The sequence below is a fragment of the Ranitomeya imitator genome, chromosome 10, assembly GCF_032444005.1.
Source record: "Ranitomeya imitator isolate aRanImi1 chromosome 10, aRanImi1.pri, whole genome shotgun sequence".
Taxonomy (NCBI): domain Eukaryota; kingdom Metazoa; phylum Chordata; class Amphibia; order Anura; family Dendrobatidae; genus Ranitomeya; species Ranitomeya imitator.
The window spans coordinates 65,547,621-65,565,462 of NC_091291.1; the positions used below are offsets into that span (position 1 = coordinate 65,547,621).

At 42.4% G+C, this 17,842-nt stretch overlaps 1 protein-coding gene across 1 annotated transcript in view; it reads left to right on the forward strand.

Moving 5' to 3' along the window:
* LOC138652296 (myocardin-like) overlaps positions 1 to 13,688 on the forward strand; it is a 187,311-nt gene extending 173,623 nt beyond the window's left edge. Inside the window, exons 11-13 of the mRNA XM_069743083.1 lie at positions 12,069 to 12,206; positions 12,362 to 12,419; positions 13,170 to 13,688. Of these exons, the coding sequence (XP_069599184.1) occupies positions 12,069 to 12,206; positions 12,362 to 12,419; positions 13,170 to 13,639 (666 nt within the window). The 3' untranslated portion in view covers positions 13,640 to 13,688. The remainder of the gene's footprint in view (positions 1 to 12,068; positions 12,207 to 12,361; positions 12,420 to 13,169) is intronic.
* Positions 13,689 to 17,842: the final 4,154 nt, after the last annotated feature.

Consider the following 17,842-nt stretch of genomic DNA (forward strand, 5'->3'; position numbering starts at 1 on the left):
GTCAGTGATTCCATTTGGACTGCTTTTTTATTGATATAGGCTTATTAAATTTATTGAATATTGGCATAGGTTACTATAGGGATCATGCAGGTACTAATACTATTGATCAGTTTATCATTGCTGTATGTATGGTTATGATTCTATAGCTGCTAGGACTATGAGTATTGAGCTTTATATTGTGGATTGATTTTTGTAGTCCATGAGTTTGGACTTTTTTAGTGTGATCACTGACTAGAGATGAGCGAATATGTTTGGAAAACGATCGCCAAACATAAATTCAGCATGAATATGGTACATTCGGATTCGTGATCGGTAACACAAGCATTTTTCTTAAAATCGGTAACATTTGGTAAAAGATAGACTAACAGCCGGCAATTCATGTGCCGCTCTCAGTAAAATCACAGAGCGACAGGTTAGAATAGAATGGCAATGCTAACATGTACTTAGTCCTGCCAATAAAGCTCATTTGAATTTGAATTGAATGGATAGAGCAGATATATACACATCTACTATATAAAGCTGAATGTGTGTATGTGTGTGTATGTCAGGGATTGGCATCTGCACCGTCGCAGCTACAGCCACAAAATTTTGCACAGTCACACGTCTGGACCCCGAGAGCGTCATAGGCTATGTTGTGAGGTGAAATTTTAACCCCGCGCTTTCCAATTCACCAAACAATTTTGCCCCTATCTACATAATGGGGAAAAAAGTGAAAGGAAAAGTGTTGGAGGCGTCGCAGCTACAGAAACAAAATTTTGCACAGTCACACGTCTGGACCCTGAGAGCGTCATAGGCTATGTTGCGAGGTGAAATTTTAACCCCGCGCGTTCCAATTCACCAAACTATTTTTCCCCTATCTACATAATGGGGAAAAGTGAAAGGAAAAGTGTTGGAGGCAAATTGACAGCTGCCAGATGTGAACAAGGGGGACTTAAAGAATGAGAGCGATGGCGCAAAAGAGTATATACCGATCAGTTGCTAAGGTGGGGCCCCGACATGGGATACTCACCACACACGGGGATATGAACACACACACAAAATGCGCCACACACTACCACGTGCTTGAACACATAGACCACCCTCAGCACACATTTCACCACACATACACCAACCTCGCTACATAAAAGTCGAAACACAAAAGTCGCCGCTCAAAACTCGCCACGCGCATAACTCGCCACATGCAAAAACTAGGCTCACGCAAAACTCGCCACAAGTGCAAAACTCACCTCATGGAAAACTCACCACACGCAAAACTTGCACACGCGGAAAAATTGCCACATGCACAAAATTTGCAACACATGCAAAAGTTGCCTCACACAAAACTTGCACATACTCAAAAGGCGCCAGATATAAAACTCACCACGCGCAAAACTCACCATGCGCAAAACTTGCTGCACACAACTTGCTACACTAACCTGTCACATGCAACTCGACACACAAAAAGTTGCTACACGCATGTTGCCACACAAAACTCATCTCACAAAAGTCGCTACATGCATGTTGCCACACACAACTCAACACACACAACTTTACAAACGAAACTCGCCCTAAAACACACACAAGTCTGGTATTAGCCTTCAAAAATAAAAATCTGATTAATAAGCAGACAAACTACAAGAGCAACAAATGTACCATATAGGAAATACGGCAGCTGTCAGTCACATGACCTGTCTATTATGTGTATGTGTGAGCTAATATATACTGCCAGGGGGAGGGCTTCCTGTTGGCTGGGGATTTATCAGGCTGCCAATTTATCTTACAAATACTGAGGTAAAAATACTGAGCAAATAACGTGTTAACGAGGTCTAATACAGGAGATCACACAGGTATATACTATATACAGGGGAGATGACACACAGATATATACTATATACAGGAGAGATGACACACAGGTATATACTATATAGAGGAGGAGATGACATACAGGTACATACTATATACAGGAGGAGATGACAAACAGGTATATACTATATACAGGAGGAGATGACACACAGGTATATACCATATACAGGAGCAGATTACCTACAGGTATATACTATATACAGGAGGAGATGACATACAGGTATATGCTATATATAGAAGATGACATACAGGTATACACTATATACAGGAGGAGATGACACACAGATATATACTATATGCAGGGGAGATGACACACAGGTATATACTATATACAGGAGGAGATGACATACAGGTATATACTATATATAGGAGGAGATGACATACAGGTATATACTATATATAGGAGGAGATGACATACAGGTATATACTATATATAGGAGGAGATGACATACAGGTATATACTATATACAGGGGAGATGACACACAGCAGGTATATACTATATACAGGGGAGATGACATACAGTTATATACTATATACAGGAGATGACATACAGGTGTATACTATATATAAGGGAGATGACAAACATGTATATACTGAGGTGAAAATGAGAGGTGTGAGGTGAAAATGAAAAGGTGTGAGTGCAAAATGAGAGGAGTGAGGGAAAATAGTGTAGTGATCGGAAAATGACAGATGTGAGGTCGAAATGACGTGTTAGGGGGGAATGAGAGGAGTGAGGGAGAAAATGAGAGGTGTGAGGGAGAAAATGAGAGATGTGAGGGGGAAAATTAAAGATGTGATTGGGAAAATGAGAGGCGTGATGGGAAAATAAGAGAAGTGAGGTGCTATAACTAACCACAGATATTTACTATGCCCAGGCAACGCCGGGCTCTTCAGCTAGTCTAATATATAAAGCTGAATGTGTGTGTGTGTGTGTATGTGTGTATGTGTGTATGTCCGGGATTGGCATCTGCACCGTCGCAGTTACAACCACAAAATTTTGCACAGTCACACGTCTGGACCCCGAGAGCGTCATAGGCTATATTGTGAGGCGAAATTTTAACCCCGCGCGTTCCAATTCACCAAACAATTTTGCCCCTATCTACATAATGGGGAAAAAAGTGAAAGGAAAAGTGTTGGAGGCGTCGCAGCTACAGAAACAAAATTTTGCACAGTCACACGTCTGGACCCCGAGAGCGTCATAGGCTACGTTGTGAGGTGAAATTTTAACCCCGCGCGTTCCAATTCACCAAACAATTTTGCCCCTATCTACATAATGGGGAAAAAAGTGAAAGGAAAAGTGTTGGGAGGCGTCGCAGCTACAGCCACAAAATTTTGCACAGTCACACGTCTGGACCCTGAGAGCGTCATAGGCTATGTTGTGAGGTGAAATTTTAACCCCGCGCTTTCCAATTCACCAAACAATTTTGCCCCTAACTACATAATGGGGAAAAAAGTGAAAGGAAAAGTGTTGGGAGGCATCGCAGCTACAGAAACAAAATTTTACACAGTCACACGTCTGGACCCTGAGAGCGTCATAGCCTACGTTGTGAGGTGAAATTTTAACCCCGCGCTTTCCAATTCACCAAACAATTTTGCCCCTATCTACATAATGGGGAAAAAAGTGAAAGGAAAAGTGTTGGAGGCGTCGCAGCTACAGCCACAAAATTTTGCACAGTCACACGTCTGGACCCTGAGAGCGTCATAGGCTATGTTGTGAAGTGAAATTTTAACTCCGCGCTTTCCAATTTACCAAACTATTTTTCCCCTATCTACGTAATGGGGAAAAGTGAAAGGAAAAGTGTTGGAGGCAAATTGACAGCGGCCAGATGTGAACAAGGGGGACTTAAAGAATGAGAGCGATGGCGCAAAAGAGTATATACCGATCAGTTGCTAAGGTGGGGCCCCGACATGGGATACTCACCACACCCGGGGATATGAACACACACACAAAATGCGCCACACACTACCACGTGCTTGAACACATATACCACCCTCAGCACACATTTCACCACAAATACACCAACCTCGCCACATAAAAGTCGAAACACAAAAGTCGCCGCTCAAAACTCGCCACGCGCAAAACTCGCCACATGCAAAAACTAGGCTCACGCAAAACTCGCCACAAGTGCAAAACTCACCTCATGGAAAACTCGCCACATGCAAAACTTGCACACGCGGAAAAATTGCCACATGCACAAATTTGCAACACATGCAAAAGTTGCCTCACACAAAACTTGCACATACTCAAAAGGCACCAGACCTAAAACTCACCACGCGCAAAACTCGCCATGCGCAAAACTTGCTGCACACAACTTGCTACACTAACCTGTCACATGCAACTCGACACACAAAAAGTTGCTACACGCATGTTGCCACACAAAACTCATCTCACAAAAGTCGCTACATGCATGTCGCCACACACAACTCAACACACACAACTTGACAAACGAAACTCGCCCTAAAACACACACAAGTCTGGTATTAGCCTTCAAAAATAAAAATCTGATTAATAAGCAGACAAACTACAAGAGCAACAAATGTACCATATAGGAAATACAGCAGCTGTCAGTCACATGACCTGTCTATTATGTGTATGTGTGAGCTAACATATACTGCCAGGGGGAGGGCTTCCTGTTGGCTGGGGATTTATCAGGCTGCCAATTTATCTTACAAATACTGAGGTAAAAATACTGTGCAAATAACGTGTTAACGAGGTCTAATACAGGAGATCACACAGGTATATACTATATACAGGGGAGATGACACACAGATATATACTATATACAGGAGAGATGACACACAGGTATATACTATATAGAGGAGGAGATGACATACAGGTATATACTATATATAGAAGGAGATGACATACAGGTATATGCTATATATAGGAGGAGATGACATACACGTATATACTATATATAGGAGGAGATGACATACAGGTATATACTATATATAGGAGGAGATGACATACAGGTATATACTATATACAGGGGAGATGACACACAGCAGGTATATACTATATACAGGGGAGATGACATACAGGTATATACTATATACAGGAGATGACATACAGGTGTATACTATATATAAGGGAGATGACAAACATGTATATACTGAGGTGAAAATGAGAGGTATGAGGTGAAAATGAAAAGGTGTGAGTGCAAAATGAGAGGAGTGAGGGAAAATAGTGTAGTGATCGGAAAATGACAGATGTGAGGTCGAAATGACAAGTGTTAGGGGGGAATGAGAGGAGTGAGGGAGAAAATGAGAGGTGTGAGGGAGAAAATGAGAGATGTGAGGGGGAAAATTAAAGATGTGATTGGGAAAATGAGGCGTGATGGGAAAATAAGAGAAGTGACGTGCTATAACTAACCACAGATATTTACTATGCCCAGGCAACGCCGGGCTCTTCAGCTAGTAGAATACATATATATACAGTGAGGAAAAAAAGCATTTAGTCAGCAACCAATTGTGCAAGTTCTCCCACGTAAAAAGATGAGAGGGGTCTGTAATTGATATCATAGGTAGACCACAGCTATGAGAGTCCAAATGAGAAAACAAATCCAGAAAATCACCTTGTCTGATTTGGCAAGATTTATTTCGGAAAATATAGTGTAAAATAAATATTTGGTCATTAACAAAAGTTCATCTCAACATTTTGTTATTTATCCTTTTTTTGGCAATGACAGAGGTCATATATTTTCTATAAGTCTTCACAAGGTTGACACACACTGTTGGTGGTATGTTGGCCCATTCCTCCATGCAGATCTCCTCTAGAGCAGTGATGTCTCGGGCCTGTCGCTGGACAATACGGACTTTCAACTTCCTCCAAAGGTTTTCTATGGGGTTGAGATCTGAAGACTGGCTAGGCCACTCCATTGTAGTGACCTCATTTTCCCATGGTCCTGAGGTCACCGCAGTTCAGCCCAGCTGGGAACTCAACCTCAGTGATGTCACTCAGGCTGCGCTCACAGCATCTCATTCACCAGTGGTTCGGACAGTCACATCTTGGCACTGTCCAGGTTGAAAACTATTAATCACCTAGACATGGATTACGGTGTGGGACATAACGACCAACAGGTATGCTATATTGTTGTTTTTTTTATCTTAGTTTTATTACAGGAGATCAAGGGCTTTGGTGGAATTAGGTGTTAGGTGAGTAAAACTGTGTTTATTATTTTTAAATAAAATGGAAAACTGTGTTTAGTCTAAATTGTAATAAAAGACTTTGTTCTGTCTGTGTCTTTACTTATAATATAACTATAGGATTAGGAATGAATAAGGTGTCTTATAGAAGCCTCTCCATTAGTAATCCCTGAGCTAGAGGTCAAATGACAATACAAAGGTGACATCAACCCCACAAATATGAACAATACTTGCCACCACTACAGGGGGAAGAGCTGAGCAAAGATCCAGAGTTGGTATATCTAATAGATGTGCCCTTTCTGGGCAGCTGCAGGCTGCTAGTTTTAGTCTGGGGGTCAATATCCATGGCCCCTTACCTGCCTGAGAATACGAGCCCCCAGCTGTCTGCTTTAGCAAGGCTGGTTGTCAAAAATGGGGGGGACCCCATGCCGTTTTTATATTATTTATTTAAATAATTAATAAATATGGCATGGGGACCTGTCTATTATTGATTGACAACCTTCTTGAAGCTGGCAGCTGAGGGTTGTATCCCCCAGCTGTGAGTTTAGTCTGGCTGGTTATCAAAAATACAGGGGAACTCATGCCAGTTTCTTTTAAAATTATTTATTTACAGCGCAGAAGCAGCTGATGAATATTCCCATCCACCATTCTTGCTCTCACTGTTATTAGCTGCAGCAGGTGTCAGACCATAGGATCTGTGGTCTGTAAACTTTATACCTCCAATCACAGCTGAGTGCTCACGCTGTCTTTTGACAGCATGGGAACTGCGGCTTTCTGACTGGTGGGGATGATTTCACGGCTATCAGAAGCGCTACCATCTCTATCCCTGACTTTTTGCATATACAGTCCTGTTCTCTGATCATGTCTTAATTGACATGCATTAGGTGACCCCAGCTGTATGATTTTGATGGTTCCTCGCTCACGCTTACTGTATTTTTTGGACTATAAGATGCCCTTTTTTCCTCCCAAAATTTGGCGGAAAATGGGGGTGCATCTTATAGTCTGGATGTACCGCTCTGGTTGTTGTGGGGAGGTGGGGGAGCAGCAGCGGTGGAGCAGCAGGTCACACAGGCAGGAGCCGGCTGCTAAGGCTAACTCCTGTGTGTTCGCTGCTAAAGAGAAATGAACATTCACTGCATTCCACGCCCATGGGCATGGAAGGTAATGAATGTTAATTTCTCTTTAATAGGATCCATGGTATGATTGGCCCCCATCCTGGTATGCATGGCCCCATCCTTATCCTGGTATGATTGGCCCCCCATCCCCATCCTGGTATGCATGGCCCCATTAGAAAAATATTTAAAAAAACAAACATATTACACTTATCTTCCGGGCGCTCCCTCACAGCGCCTTGTTCCGATGCCAGCATCTGGTTTATGCTTGTAACAGCACATGCCAGGGACATCATGCGCTGCTTGCAAGCCAAAGGGCAGCTTCTGGAATACTCACTGCTCTACATGCCGGGACTGTGTGCGTCGAGAGCAGTGATTATTCATTGCTCTTTAATAGTGAGCAAAGTGTTAGCCAGAGCCTTCCTGCAGCTGCCAGGTGGTCACGTGTGCCACTACTTAAGAGGAATGAATATTCACCGCATTTCACGCCCATGGGCATGAATTCAGGAAAGGATAATAATGACACAGGTACTAATAAACTACCTGTTCTGCCCCATGCGATGGCTCCTGTCCTGACAAGGAGAGTACCAAAGTGTGGTCCTGTCCCACTAAATATGTCCCTAATTTTTCCCTCTCGATGCACTTCATCTTGCGGTACCAGGAGACTCCTCCACAGCACTGAAATGACCTATCTGCCATGCTTAGAGCAAAGAGAACATCTATATATATAATTGTCTAAGGGTTTTTCCGTCTGTCTGTCTGTCTGTCTGTCCTGGAAATCCCGCGTCTCTGGCATGGCGACGATGATGTCATAAAGGTTGCCTCGACCAATCAGCGACGGGCACAGTCTGCCGCGAATTCGCCTCGACCAATCAGCGACGGGCACAGTATCGACGTAGATGTCATAATTGTTGCCATGGCGACGATGATGGCATAAAGGTTGCCTCGACCAATCAGCGACGGGCACAGTCTGCCGCGAATTCTGGAATCATCATTGTCCATATACTACGGGGACATGCATATTCTAGAATACCCGATGCGTTAGACCAATCAGAGACGTGGGATTTCCAGGACAGACAGACAGAGAGACAGCTGTGCCCGTTGCTGATTGGTCGAGGCCGCCAGGCCTAACGCATCGGGTATTCTAGAATATGCATGTCCCCGTAGTATATGGACAATGATGATTCCAGAATTCGCGGCAGATTGTGCCCGTCGCTGATTGGTCGAGGCAACCTTTATGACATCATCGTCGCCATGGCAACCATTATGACATCTACGTCGATACTGTGCTCGTCGCTGAATCAGAGACGCGGGATGTCTACGTCCTTTATGACAACATCGTCGCTGTGCCCGTCACTGATTGGTCGAGGCCTGGCGGCCTCGACCAATCAGGGACGCGGGATTTCCAGGACAGACAGACAGACAGATGGAAAAACCTTTAGACAATCTATATATACAGTGGGGCAAAAAAGTATTTAGTCAGTCAGCAATAGTGCAAGTTCCACCACTTAAAAAGATGAGAGGCGTCTGTAATTTACATCATAGGTAGACCTCAACTATGGGAGACAAACTGAGAAAAAAAAATCCAGAAAATCACATTGTCTGTTTTTTTAACATTTTATTTGCATATTATGGTGGAAAATAAGTATTTGGTCAGAAACAAACAATCAAGATTTCTGGCTCTCACAGACCTGTAACTTCTTCTTTAAGAGTCTCCTCTTTCCTCCACTCATTACCTGTAGTAATGGCACCTGTTTAAACTTGTTATCAGTATAAAAAGACACCTGTGCACACCCTCAAACAGTCTGACTCCAAACTCCACTATGGTGAAGACCAAAGAGCTGTCAAAGGACACCAGAAACAAAATTGTAGCCCTGCACCAGGCTGGGAAGACTGAATCTGCAATAGCCAACCAGCTTGGAGTGAAGAAATCAACAGTGGGAGCAATAATTAGAAAATGGAAGACATACAAGACCACTGATAATCTCCCTCGATCTGGGGCTCCACGCAAAATCCCACCCCGTGGGGTCAGAATGATCACAAGAACGGTGAGCAAAAATCCCAGAACCACGCGGGGGACCTAGTGAATGAACTGCAGAGAGCTGGGACCAATGTAACAAGGCCTACCATAAGTAACACACTACGCCACCATGGACTCAGATCCTGCAGTGCCAGACGTGTTCCACTGCTTAAGCCAGTACATATCCGGGCCCGTCTGAAGTTTGCTAGAGAGCATTTGGATGATCCAGAGGAGTTTTGGGAGAATGCCCTATGGTCTGATGAAACCAAACTGGAACTGTTTGGTAGAAACACAACTTGTCGTGTTTGGAGGAAAAAGAATACTGAGTTGCATCCATCAAACACCATACCTACTGTAAAGCATGGTAGTGGAAACATCATGCTTTGGGGCTGTTTCTCTGCAAAGGGGCCAGGACGACTGATCCGGGTACATGAAAGAATGAATGGGGCCATGTATCGTGAGATTTTGAGTGCAAACCTCCTTCCATCAGCAAGGGCATTGAAGATGAAACGTGGCTGGGTCTTTCAACATGACAATGATCCAAAGCACACCGCCAGGGCAACGAAGGAGTGGCTTCGTAAGAAGCATTTCAAGGTCCTGGAGTGGCCTAGCCAGTCTCCAGATCTCAACCCTATAGAAAACCTTTGGAGGGAGTTGAAAGTCCGTGTTGCCAAGCGAAAAGCCAAACACATCACTGCTCTAGAGGAGATCTGCATGGAGGAATGGGCCAACATATCAACAACAGTGTGTGGCAGCCTTGTGAAGACTTACAGAAAACGTTTGACCTCTGTCATTGCCAACAAAGGATATATTACAAAGTATTGAGATGAAATTTTGTTTCTGACCAAATACTTATTTTCCACCATAATATGCAAATAAAATGTTAAAAAAACAGACAATGTGATTTTCTGGATTTTTTTTTCTCAGTTTGTCTCCCATAGTTGAGGTCTACCTATGATGTAAATTACAGACGCCTCTCATCTTTTTAAGTGGTGGAACTTGCACTATTGCTGACTGACTAAATACTTTTTTGCCCCACTGTATAATTGTCTAAGGGTTTTTCCGTCTGTCTGTCCTGTAAATCCCGCGTCTCTGATTGGTCGAGGCCGCCAGGCCTCGACCAATCAGCGACGGGCACAGCATGGCGACAATGATGTCATAAATGTTGCCTCGACCAATCAGCGACGGGGACAGTCTGCCGCGAATTCGCCTCGACCAATCAGCGATGGGCACAGTATCGACGTAGATGTCATAATGGTTGCCATGGCGACGATGATGTCATAAAGGTTGCCTCGACCAATCAGCGACGGGCACAGTCTGCCGCGAATTCTGGAATCATCATTGTCCATATACTACGGGGACATGCATATTCTAGAATACCCGATGCATTAGAATCGGGCCACAATCTAGTAATTACTATAATTACTATAAGTAAAACTATACCCCTGACAACAGTGTCCATATTATCATACACTACATGTGGATGAACTGGTTTTCAAACCTTGCTGTTCAGTGAAAATAAATGTGCAGTGAATAATAATGTGTGTAGTGGTGATAGGACATAGTTTAACTTCATTAGCAGGGTGACAGTGATGGACAAGGAACTGCTGCAGAGCGGCAGTGAAAATTTTTATAATGAAGCAAAACTTTGTTCCCAACAGCAGTGTGCTTCATGTCTCCATGTTTTTTCCACCTTCATGCACACATTGTTAAATATGTGGCTGCAGAGAGATAAGAAGTTGTGCCTTCCAAAAGATGGCAGCACATATCCTTTAAAAAGCAGTTATATACATCAAAGGTTTTAAACACATACTGACTTGCAAAGCAGGCAGTATTTATTTAAAACAAGTAAAGAAATATACAGTATATACTCGAGTATAAGCTGACCCGAGTATAAGCCGACCCCCCTAATTTTGCCACAAAAAACTGGGAAAACTTAATGACTCGAATATAAGCCTAGAGTTGAAAATGCAGCAGCTACCGGTAAGGCTATGTTCACACTCTGCAGATTCCACTGCGGATTTTTCCGCAGCAGAATTGCAAAATCCGCATTGAAAACCCATCGCGGTTTTTACTGCGGATTTATCGCGGTTTTTACTGCGTTTTCTTCTGCGGATTTTCATCTGCAGTTTTCTATTGGAGCAGGTGAAAATCCGCAGAAAAGAAGTGACATGCTGCGGAATGTAATCCGCAGCGTTTCCGCGCGGATTTTTCTGCAGCATGTGCACAGCGTTTTTTGTTTCCCATAGGTTTACATTGAAATGTAAACTCATGGGAAACTGCTGCGGATCCGCAGCGGTCAAATCCGCTGCGGATCCGCAGCAAAATCCGCAAAGTGTGAATATAGCCTAAATGTCAAAAATAAAACCAGGAGAGGTGAATATCGCGCAGTGCTCCCCCTCCCCATTATACTCACCTGCTCCTGGCGCGGTCCCTGCATCTCCAGTCTCCGGGAGCAGACAGCTTCATCCAGCGTTGAGCAGTCACATGGTACCGCTCATTACAGTAATGAATATGCAGCTCCACCCCTATGGGAGTGGAGTCAGGTCCATATTCATTACTGTAATGAGCTGTACCATGTGACCGCTCAACGCTGGAAGAAGCTGTCAGTGCTCGGAGACTAGAAATGCAGGGACAGTGCCTGGAGCAGGTGAGTATGTCACAGCCGCCTCTCTCCCTCCTCCGCCGACCCCCCAGAGACAATGACTCGAGTATAAGCACTTTCAGCCTAAAAAAATGGGCTGAAAATCTTGGATTATACTCGAGTATATACAGTACATAATTGTGTACATATTTTATATTTTAATAAAAGTTAATTTTTGATTTTTACTGATAGGTCCTTTTTAAACTTCCCAAGCAGATCATAGAAATCTTAGCAATTCTCAACCATCAGCATACAATAAGCTATTTTTTTATTAATGAAAATGTTAATGTATTAATATCCCAGGTTTTGCATCCTCTCACTTGTGAGGCAATTGGCCAGGACTTTGAGCTTCCAGTGCAGATCACACAAAGTCCAGAAAGTCCTGTCCACAAGCCTCGGTCCTTTGAGGAGGAACTTCAAGAGGCCATACAGAAAGCACAGGTATGTTAATTAATATTAATGTATATAACACAATTTTAAGTGACATAATAATTTATGTAGCGTGATATTAATTAGCACAATATTAATTTATGTAAGAGAATTAATACATATTACAATGGTATGTTCTAAATGTTAAATATCTTGTATCTCTATAGATGGCCATTTCTCAGTCGATTGATGACATATTAGAAGATGAGCCACTATTATGTACAGGTTGGTATCTATAATAATTACATAAGCAAAATAAAAGCCACAAAACACTTAGGCCATGATTTTTTAAGGCTATTGTTATTCACGTTGATATTGATGAGGAGGCGTTACCAGAGGCACCTGATTCTTTAAGACGTGCACACATCTTAATTAATCTTGTGCATCTAAAAAGTGTCATATATATACATACATACAGAGAGAGAGAGAGAAAGCACAGCAGCACTATGCATGAATTCAGGCTATGTTCTGAACAACATTAAAAACATTCAATTTTGATTTTACGACTCAAAAAAAGAAAATTTCAAAACACATTTTTAACTTACAGTTATGAATGAAAACTTAGTTCTTAGTGCACAAATTGGCCAATTCATGTATGTCCATCAACCACAGCAAAGGTGACCTCCCTCTGGCCTTGATTCATGCATAGTGCTCCTGTGCTCTTTTTCTCTATATAATGTAGTCTGACAGCATGTACTTGTTCACATTAGGAGGTGCTGGTCAGGTTTTTCTGTATATTTAACTTTTGGATGTTGGTTGCCTCCAGCCTAATCAGTTCTACCTGCCCATAAATTGGAGGCTTAGCCTTGGAGTGACATGAATGTCCATAAGTTGTAGGTTGATAGCCCAAGAGAGGCATGTATGGTAGAGCAGGGACCCATCAGAGGGAGGTCACATTGCATCCTTGCTTTTCAGTTTTAAATGATGTATCTCTTTTGTCAAACATTTAAATCTTTTGTCTTCTTCATTTTGCAGATGAGTTAATGCATGTTGATGGTATCTCAATGGAAAATATGCAAACTGATATCAATCATCAAAATACATCACCTGCAGCCCAAAATGATAATTTTGTGAATCAGATTCAGTGTTGCATCGAGTCACCTTCAATTATGCCCAGTTCTGGAATCCTAGAATTTCCTGTGTCTGGGAATTATGATTTCCTTTCTGGTCAAGATAGTCTTTCGTCTGTCTTTTCTCCAAATCAAATTGAAATGCCATCTTCACCAGATCATCAAGAAAACAATATGTCACCATCTTCGTCTTCATCTTCTTCATCCAGTGCTGTTTTTGATCCAGCAGATTGGCTAGAAGCATTAACATCAGGATCTGCTTCCAATTTTGGTCCTAATAGTCCTATTGGTTCTAGTATTTTCTCAACTGACATTTTTGACTCACCTGACTTAAGTATCAACAGAATGATTGATTTAATGGTGGAACAATGGTAATATAAAAATAAAAAAGAAACCAGACACCAAATCTCTCTCTGTTACACCTAATAAAAGAAAGATAATCTTTCTATTACCTGTAGCTTTTGCTAGCCACGGTAAGAAGATGTATGTAGTCTAGTCACATATAAGGACATATGATGATGAGAATGGGATGGCCATGGTCAAAGCTGCTTTTTCTATACAGTATATTGGCTGCACTTACACTAAACAAAAATGTTTAGCATCTGAGGTTACATTACATGAATGCCAAAATGCTAATTTTCATAAAAAACATTCAGTGTCGCATTGATTCTTACTGACCCTCAGTTATTCCTAGTTCTGGAATTTAGAATTCTCTATGCCTTGAAACTATGATTTACTTTCAAGCCAGGATAATGTTTTCACTGTATTTTCTTAAGAACAAATTAAAATGCCATCTTTACCAGATCATTAGGAAAACAATATGTCACCATCATCATCTTCATCTTCTTCTTCCACTGTGGCTTTTGATCCAGCAGACTGGGTAGAAGCATTACATCATGATCTGCCTCCAATTTTGGTCCTTGGAGTCCCAATGATTATAGTATTTTCTCTACCGACATCTTTGACTCATCAGACTTAAATATTAACAGATTGATTGACTTAATGGTTGAGCAGTGGTAATATTACAATAAAAAGAACACCATAAACCAAATTTGACTCTGTCACATCTAGTAAAAGAAAGATAATCTTTCTTTTTCCATTAGCTTTGGTTAGTAGGTGCAATGAGTAGTCAAATCTAAAGACTTGATAATGAGAATGGAACGGTCTTGGTCTCAGCTGCTTCCTCTAGACAGTATTTGGCTGCACTTAAGGTAATGTCACATTGAGCGACGCTGCAGCGATATAGACAATGATGCCAATCGCTGCAGCGTCGCTGTTTAGGTCGTTGTGTGGTCGCTGGAGACCTGTCACACAGACAGCTCTCCAGTGACCAACGATGCCGAAGTCCCCGGGTAACCAGGGTAAACATCGGGTTACTAAGCGCAGGGCCGCACTTAGTAACCCGATGTTTACCCTGGTTACCATTGTAGAAGTAAAAAAAAACAAATAGTATATACTTACATTCCGGTGTCTGTCACGTCCCCCGGCCTTAGCTTCCCTGCACTGTGTCAGCGCCGGCCGGCCGTAAAGCAGAGCACAGCGGTGACGTTACCGCTGTGCTCTGCTTTACAGCCGGCCGGCGCTGACAGTCAGTGCAGGGAAGCTGACGCCGGGGGACGTGACAGACACCGGAATGTGAGTATGTACTGTTTGTTTTTTTTAACTTTTACAATGGTAACCAGGGTAAACATCGGGTTACTAAGCGCGGCCCTGCACTTAGTAACCCGATATTTACTCTGGTTACCAGTGAACACATCGCTGGATTGGCGTCACACACTGATCCAGCGATGACAGCGGGTGATCAGCGACCAAAAAAAAGGTCCTGATCATTCCCAGCGACCAACGATCTCCCAGCAGGGGCCTGATCGTTGGTCGCTGTCACGCATAATGATTTCGTTAACGATATCATTGCTACGTCACAAAAAGCAACAATATCGTTAACGAAATCGTTATGTGTGAAGGTACCTTAACACTAAACAGAAATATTTAGCAATTAGGGATCCACGGTTATGATAAGTTTATCTACAATCCGTGGTTGATTATTTTATGTATTTCAATTCATGAAAAAAATTGCTAATTGTTTTAAGAATGTCATTTTAATTTTGAGAAAGTTTTACCTACAGCTGAACCTGAATGAAACCATGATTCTCTATCAAACCGAAAATATTTCTTACCATCTACTTTCTAAGGCTACGTTCACATTTGCGTTGCGAGGCACAGCGTCGGCAACGCAACGCAACCAACAACGCAAATACACAACGCAGCGTTTTGCGACGCATGCGTTGTCATAAGACCCTACAGATCAAGAAGTTCGGCGCAGGGAAAACGCTACAAGTAGCGTCCTCTGCGCCCTATCTTGTGCGTCTATATGACGCATGCGTTGCAAAACGCAGTACAACGCATACCGGCACATGTCCATGCGCCCCCCATGTTAAAGATAGAGGCGCATGATGCATGCGTTGGTATGCGTCAACGACGCTGCGCCCCGCAACGCAAATGTGAACGTAGCCTAAAGGGTGTAAAATGACATATTACTTGTTTTATGAGAGCATGTGAAATACCCTTTCATATACAGTATGTTTTGGTTTTATATAAAGATTCTAAGTATGACTTCTTCATTAGAATGATAAAGCACAAAAGACGTCAGATCATCAGGAATCTCAAAGAATGTAGTTTCAGTTGCAAGTTACAATAGGTGTATCTCACTACAAGTGATTTGAGATGAAACATGAAAAATGTTGAAATGTATGTGTTTCAAAATCATAAAGGGGGATAACTCCTTAAGGAAGAGCAATGCTTCAAGAAAACAGTGTACTTTTGCTACCAAAGTAACATAGTAACATAGTAACATAGTTAGTAAGGCCGAAAAAAGACATTTGTCCATCCAGTTCAGCCTATATTCCATCATAATAAATACCCAGATCTACGTCCTTCTACAGAACCTAATAATTGTATGATACAATATTGTTCTGCTCCAGGAAGACATCCAGGCCTCTCTTGAACCCCTCGACTGAGTTCGCCATCACCACCTCCTCAGGCAAGCAATTCCAGATTCTCACTGCCCTAACAGTAAAGAATCCTCTTCTATGTTGGTGGAAAAACCTTCTCTCCTCCAGACGCAAAGAATGCCCCCTTGTGCCCGTCACCTTCCTTGGTATAAACAGATCCTCAGCGAGATATTTGTATTGTCCCCTTATATACTTATACATGGTTATTAGATCGCCCCTCAGTCGTCTTTTTTCTAGGTGGCAAACATATCATTTAGGGTACCTGAGCAACCTTTGATTAAACAAGTACATTTGATGAATTACTCTAAATCAGCAAGCTATATAATATAGCTTTACTGGATTTTAGAAAAAAAAGCAACATCAAAAGTGTTCATCTATGTTACAAGAATATATTGGGGCAGTCTGGCCATTTTAATTCCACTAATCTGGGCACATGTAGGTTTAAAATTGTCTCAGCAGACAATAGTAATCATACAACTAAGATACTCTATTTTCTTGAGACTCCAGTCCTAACAACACCTAGGATATATCTATATTTTAAATATTTTATATTTCAAAAAAATTACATGTAAGCAGCAGGGCTTGTCCTATCAGTCAAATCAGTGGGACATATTTACTTATCAATAAATATTTTGCCTTAAGGTACCGTCACATTAAGCGACGCTGCAGCGATATAGACAACGATGTCGATCGCTGCAGCGTCGCTGTTTGGTCGCTGGAGAGCTGTCACACAGACAGCTCTCCAGCGACCAATGATGCCAAGGTCCCCGGGTAACCAGGGTAAACATCGGGTTACTAAGCGCAGGGCCGCGCTTAGTAACCCGATGTTTACCCTGGTTACCATTGTAAATGTAAAAAAAAAACTGTACATACTTACATTCCTGGTGTCTGGTCATGTCCCTCGCCTTCAGCTTCCCGCACTGAAGGAGCGCCGGCCGTAAAGCACAGCTGTGACGTCACCGCTGTGCTCTGCTTTACGGCCGGCCAGCGCTCACCAGTCAGTGCGGGAAGCTGAAGGCGAGGGACATGACCAGACACCGGGAATGTAAGTATGTAGTGTTTTTTTTTTTTTACATTTACAATGGCAACAAGGGTAAACATCGGGTTACTAAGCGCGGCCCTGCGCTTAGTAACCCGATGTTTACCCTGGTTACCAGTGAAGACATCGCTGAATCGGCATCACACACGCCGATTCAGTGATGTCAGTGGGAGATCAGCGATGAAATAAAGTTCTGATCCTTCCCCAGCGACCAACGATCTCCCAGCAGGGGCCTGATCGTTGGTCGCTGTCAGGCACAACGATTTCGGTAACGATATCGTTGCTACGTCACAAAAAGCAACTATATCGTTAACGATATCGTTATGTGTGACGGTACCATTACTAAGAAAAGCATGCATCCAACATGGTAGACTTGGCCTAGAGCTTTTGTTTGTCTAAGAACAGCATTTACTATTTAGCTATATTTATAGCAGACAGATTATCTTCAGCTACAAAATGTATACATTTTTTTCCACTGTGCTGCACAGATAATAATATGATGAAACAAGACAATGGTTTAGTTTAAAATAA